The sequence below is a fragment of the Scomber scombrus genome, chromosome 4, assembly GCF_963691925.1.
Source record: "Scomber scombrus chromosome 4, fScoSco1.1, whole genome shotgun sequence".
Classification (NCBI taxonomy): domain Eukaryota; kingdom Metazoa; phylum Chordata; class Actinopteri; order Scombriformes; family Scombridae; genus Scomber; species Scomber scombrus.
Genome location: NC_084973.1, coordinates 28,267,124 through 28,273,123, shown reverse-complemented (window position 1 = coordinate 28,273,123; position 6,000 = coordinate 28,267,124). Strand labels below are relative to the sequence as shown.

Below are 6,000 nucleotides of genomic sequence, written 5' to 3'. Positions count from 1 at the left end.
TTTGTGTTTGCCAACGGTCCTAATTTAAAGTAAAACACACTATCGGAGGTAGGAGGAATCATTCATTTTGAAGGAGACAGATGAAGCGGACACAGAACTCCTCATGTGCTCTGTGGACAAACATACATTTTCGTTTAACACAATATACAAATTAACTGTAACTGAAAGTGACTTTATATCATTGTCTGTTTCTGCCTTTTAATTAGTGTTTTTTTTAAATGTTTATCATGTAGTGAAAAGCACCCAATTCTGTCTGTGCAGTTTTAATACATGGAACTATTTATTGAGTTCATGTTTGCCAAGGGTCCTAATATAAAGAATCACACACTATCGGGGGTCGGAGCAGGGGTGGACGAACCTAAATTTTCATTTAACACAATATGCAATTAACGGTAACTTTCCTAAAATAACCTTCTTTTTTGTTCCCAGTCTGCATTAATTACATGAAATACATTTCTTATAGTAGGTTAGTCTTGGGGACCCCAGTCGGTAGTCTTTTGTATAGTATTATGTGTAATATTATAAATAAGCTTACATTTGTAGAACAGAATCACACACAGCTGTATAGCTCTGACAAAAAAAGAAGGTGTGTAGCTATATTTATCTTAGTGAGTACACAGTTTGTGTCATAAACCTCTATTTTATGCGTTAAGGCCCCCAGAGTTTAAATGCACCATGCAGGAGGTTGATGTTTATCTTCTGCTTTACTTTCTGTGCAGCTCTTCTTCACGTGTCAGGCCTCTGAGGACTCTCCAGTATAAACAGCATTTACTTTAAGTGCTGTCAGTCGTGCGCCTCGTAAAAAAAACGGGTGGTGGAAACGATTCCCTAAAGAAAAAGAAAAAGACACCATCTTTGTGCTGAAAGTCTGTGAGATTTTATTTGCCCCGGGCTATGAGATACAACCACAAAGACACTGTGCAAAGAAAGCAAAAGAGTAAGTCACACTTAAGAATGAATCTGCAAGCACGTATTACACAAACAAAAATCGACATCTGCATGTGAACAGTACATTACATATATTGCAAAAAAAGTCCATGCTACATAAACATATATAAACTAATAAAATGAGGGGCTCAAATGTAACACAGGAACACAAAACACCTCAAATCCAAATGCATAAATCAAAACACTGTCAAAAATATACTGTTATATTGAATGTCATTCAAATCAGATTCTTTTTCTTCCATACCCATAATACTGTTTTTTTTGTTTTTTTCTCTCCTTTTTTTTCAATGTAATATTTGACATTGTCTCTCTAATAATCAGCAACAATCCAGCTGAGACTCGGTTCTTTACAATCTGTTGAAACAAGACTGCGTGGTGCAAAATGTTTTCGAGACGCTTAAAAAAAAGCTACATTTATTGCTACGATAAAACGCTGGTTTTTACTCAACAATACAACAAGGTGTTTTTTTGCTCTGAAGGCCATTTTCTCAATCAAAATAAACTCAACACTCTCCTTTTTTTTTCCTTTTTCTGAGAGAGAAAAAAAGTATTACAAACAAAGTCAAGATTTCTGCTGATACACAACAACTTGAAAGCATTAAGAAGAAAAGATGAAATACATGAAATACATTTGACTTGGCTAAAATATGTGCCACCTCTATTAATGCAAGGTTACATCTTTCTTAATAAAAGCAATTACAAAGCGTTCAGCATTAACATCCATCTCAAAATAATTTTGTAAGTCATCGAGCAAACGACTGAGATTTTTGTTGTTGGCTTTCAAAAAAACGTTCAAAAACGCAAACCAACCCCCCCCCTCCGACATTGATTGTCCAATCAGAGCTGAGCAACCGTAACTAGGCACAGCTGGCCCATCAAGCTTTTGTTAAAAAAATACAAGAAATGATATTAACCGTGCGTTTATCTGCTAACTAGCGTACCGACCACTGCTGTAACCCAGCATTACTTCTAAGGTTAAAGAGCACATCATTAATTAAGTGTGTTTTGTGGATTAAGACATCTTCACGACTGGTTAGTCCTCTTTTCTTGCATTACATTAAAAGTAAAAAGGCAATGTGTCAAATCACAAAAAGTATACAAACAGGTTTGTACTAATTTTATAATTAACATTTAACCCTCACATACTGTTCATATTCTTACTCCTAATTAATCTGTACACTAATTCACATTCATAAATTCCCCATCAGTCATTCATAAATATTTGATCAACGTATAGAAACGAAAGTAAATTCACAGTCACTGTTTTATGGTCCAGGAGAACATTTTATAGAATATGATGAATTCAACATGTTTTAATGCTCATTTTAGATTATTTTTTAAATAAACACCTGTCAAATTTGTACATTTACATATATAAAAATGTGTATCAGCTGCACCAAAATTTAAAAAAATGATGCATTTTGTTTCCATTGTTGTATGCTGTGTGTCACAATAGGAAAAATGTAGGAAAATGTTTTGACGGCTCTCAAATGTAAAAATGGCTCAAATTTGACCCTGAACAGTATGTAAGGGTTAATTTAATACTAATTAAATGGTGAGGATGTTCGCTTCAGCCTCAGTGTTTTGGCACAATATCAGAATATGTAACCATCAAGTTTATATTTAGGACCATTTAAAAAAAAAAAAAAGTCATAAAAACTCAAAAATTCACTTAGACGTTAGAACCTCCGTCTGAATTCAAGGACTAAAAAAAATACTTTTAAAACTACGTTATGTGCGGTTTAGGAACAGAAAGCTTGACAGGCGTAGCAACAGTAACTAAGAAGGGGTGGGGGTCGGGGGGGTTTGGCCACTTGACGATTTATCTACATTTCAACATTTGGCACTGCACGACGTAAAACTGAGCTGTGCTCTAAAAGTAAAAACTGCATTGGTAGCCATTTTTACTTAACAGTGGCAACCCAAATTTAATTTGGACGTCCTTGGCAATAATATATATATATATATTTATTTTTTTTTCTCCAAAATTAGGATATTGCATTTTCTGAAAGTGCAAGCAAGGGATTGAAAATAAAGTAAGTTTTCTCCACATATTGAATTCAAATCTTTTTTTTAAATCACAAAAAGTTCAAAAATATACTACAAAAACTGTCTTAAAAACAGGAATATATGCAGATCGGTATTGCAGTAGCTGATTATTACTAATACATTTCCAAGCTGGTGAGAAGGGGGGGGGGGGGCGACAAATTGCACGTGACAAAACAATCAAAGACGATGAATAAAGTGAACATTTTTAAAAAATAGAGGATATGAACCTGAACAACAGTAATGGAAGATACCGTCCTTTCGTTTATAAGTGCTATAAACATCAAAATCTCCTCGTGTCCTCGCATCCATCCCCTTACACACTCACTCACTCACTCGTCGTCGCTCTTGCTCTTGTCTGACAGATCCTGCAGAGAGAGAGAGAGAGAGAGAGAGAGAGAGAGAGAGAGAGAGAGAGAGAGAGAGAGAGAGAGTGAGAGAGAGAGAGAGAGAGAGATAAAGAGATTTAAAGGTTGGCAAAGAGGCACAAAGAGAGAGAGAGGGCAAACACCCTGTGATGAAGGTTTATTATCTGTTTAGAGCATCAACAAGAGGCAGCGGAGGTCATTGCGAGCTGAATATATCAACACCCTGAAATAAGAAAGGAAAAGTGATGCTCTTTCTTTCTTAACATCGTCTCCCGTGGTGAATGTGGGCAGCTGTCGAAGGAGAAGAAAGACTTTAAGAAATTTAAAAAGGTGGGAGGGGAAGTTCAATTTTTAAATCTGTGGTTAAGTAGAAAGTAGAAAGAGAGGGGAAAGGTTAATAAAAAAAACAATAAAATAAAAAGATAGAAGTACATTACCATCATGACTGATAGACAGCTGAGGAAGTGTCTCACTACATTTATATTCACACAGTAACGTGGCTGTTTACATTAACCTCAAATACGCAGCAGTTCAGCATCACTGTTGGCACAAATAAAAATACTGATGCACCACGACTGCTAAAGTTCATCGTCCATCTTCCCACTTAAGAAGGGACGCTTTGCAGGAAGGGAGATTTACATTTATTTATTATCATGAATATTTGTATTAATATGGTTATGAAGGAGGTCAAATGCTCAGTTCAAGGAGAAAAGGAGAAAAGCACACAGACTGTATTCAGAAAATGTGCATTTAAAAATGAGATGTTTGGACATCTGTAAGGTTATGAAGTCACAAGTTTCACCTACTGCCGCTCCTGAAATAAACAACATTTACCTAATTTATGTGCACGTGTTTAATTTTAATTGAGAGTCTCTGCTCTGCTGCACTTTACTTTCTTTTATGGTCACACTAGTTTCTCTCCTCTGTTCTCTGTGTTTCATCAGGAGGTCGGAGACGGTTCGGAGGAAACGCTGAGTTAATGTCAGAAGGCAAAGTTGCCAATGGACAGCCCTCCAAAGGTTGGAAAACATTCTCTTCAGTGGTGGCGATTGTAATTTAGCAGCAAGTTTTAAGTTTTACCTACAGCAGCTAGAACGCATGCTGTTACCTGTGTCGGGCCTGGATGTGCATCACTCAGAAAACAGTCGGCCAATCAGAAGAGAGAAAGAGGCACTGAGTAAACGCAAAACATCCAGTTTCAGGCTGAGTGAGACCGAGAGGCTGCATCCACAAAAAATGAAAGTATCAAACTGAGAAAAGAGCATATTATGAGCTCTTAAAGAAGAGGATTGACCAAAATCTATTGAAGGGAAATAAATAAGTGATCTCTTTGAATTGAGTATTATGGTAACACTCACTGCTGTTGTCAGTCACATCAAATTGCAATTTTCATGCTTTTTAGATTTCACATTTGTGTAAATGGCAACAGGCAACAGTTATTTTGCTTTAAAAGGAGTGAAATGGATGTTGTTAAAAGGCCATTTATATTATTAATAAAGTATTGATATTAATTACATTGTTACCCAGATTAGAGCTCAGATGAGGAATTGAATGTACATGTACATGTTTTGTTGCTTATTAGGGCTGCAACTAATTATTCTCATTATCAATTAATCTGGTTTTGTTTGTCTTTTTCAGTCCAGAAAATGTCAGAAATTTGAAAAGAAATCCCAATATATATATAACGTTGATATATTTTTAAATATTGTCTTTTTTTAACATATTATTTTCAAACAGTCCAAAACTTATATCCAGTTTAATATTTTAAAAGACTAAAAAGAAAATAGCAAATCTTCACATTTGAAAAGCTGAAACCAGATCCTTTTTTTTCTTTAAAAAATATACATATTTAGTTCGGTCAATCAACTAATGAATCATCTTCTTATCTTAAAGTAAAACTAAACGTGTTCAGATAATTTCCAGAGAGATGTCAAATGTCAAATAAATAATTTAAAAGTATAAGAGAGTCTGGTCAGACGAGCTCAGCAGCCAGCAGGGGCCAGGCTTGCAGCAATCTGTCCCAAAACTGTCCACATCTGACCAGAACACACCAATCAGTTTGTTTTTTACTAACACAAACTGCAGGAAGCTTCACTTGGTTCACTGAATTGGTTTAGTATGATCATTTTAACACTGTTTGCACCTTTTTATATTTGCACTTTTTTGCTCTTATAGATGATCAATGTTTAATTTATGTCTTAAATTGTTTTTAATTGTCTTAAATGTTCTTATGGCTCAGGGAGTGCTATATAAATGTCATTATATTGTTGTCTGACCCTCAATATAATGACAATAAAGCTACTAAACTAAACTAAAACAACAAGTGGATTTAATTGATATAATCTGTAAATAATAAATATGAGCTCATAAATCAGACACCGTCACCTCACAATATTTCACTTCATTGCATCAGACACTAATAATTCTGCTGATATCCAACCAATCCAATCCAATCATTATTCAATGTGGTTGTGGAAAATGAAAAAATAAGTAAAGTATGTCTGGTGAAGTTGATCAATGCATTTAATGAGATTTAGATTAAATTAGGATCGATACCCATCAGTCTCGGCCACTGTTGCTATGGAGAAGAAACCAATCAGAGCGGTAACATTGTTCTGGAAAATTAAAATACGGTATA

At 35.1% G+C, this 6,000-nt stretch overlaps 1 protein-coding gene across 1 annotated transcript in view; it reads right to left on the bottom strand.

Annotated features, from left to right (window-relative positions):
• Positions 1 to 824: 824 nt before the first annotated feature.
• The window catches only part of smarca2 (SWI/SNF related, matrix associated, actin dependent regulator of chromatin, subfamily a, member 2), a 56,129-nt gene continuing 50,953 nt past the window's right edge, over positions 825 to 6,000 (bottom strand). Inside the window, exon 34 of the mRNA XM_062416736.1 lies at positions 825 to 3,362. Coding sequence (XP_062272720.1) covers positions 3,327 to 3,362 — 36 coding nt within the window. The 3' untranslated portion in view covers positions 825 to 3,326. The remainder of the gene's footprint in view (positions 3,363 to 6,000) is intronic.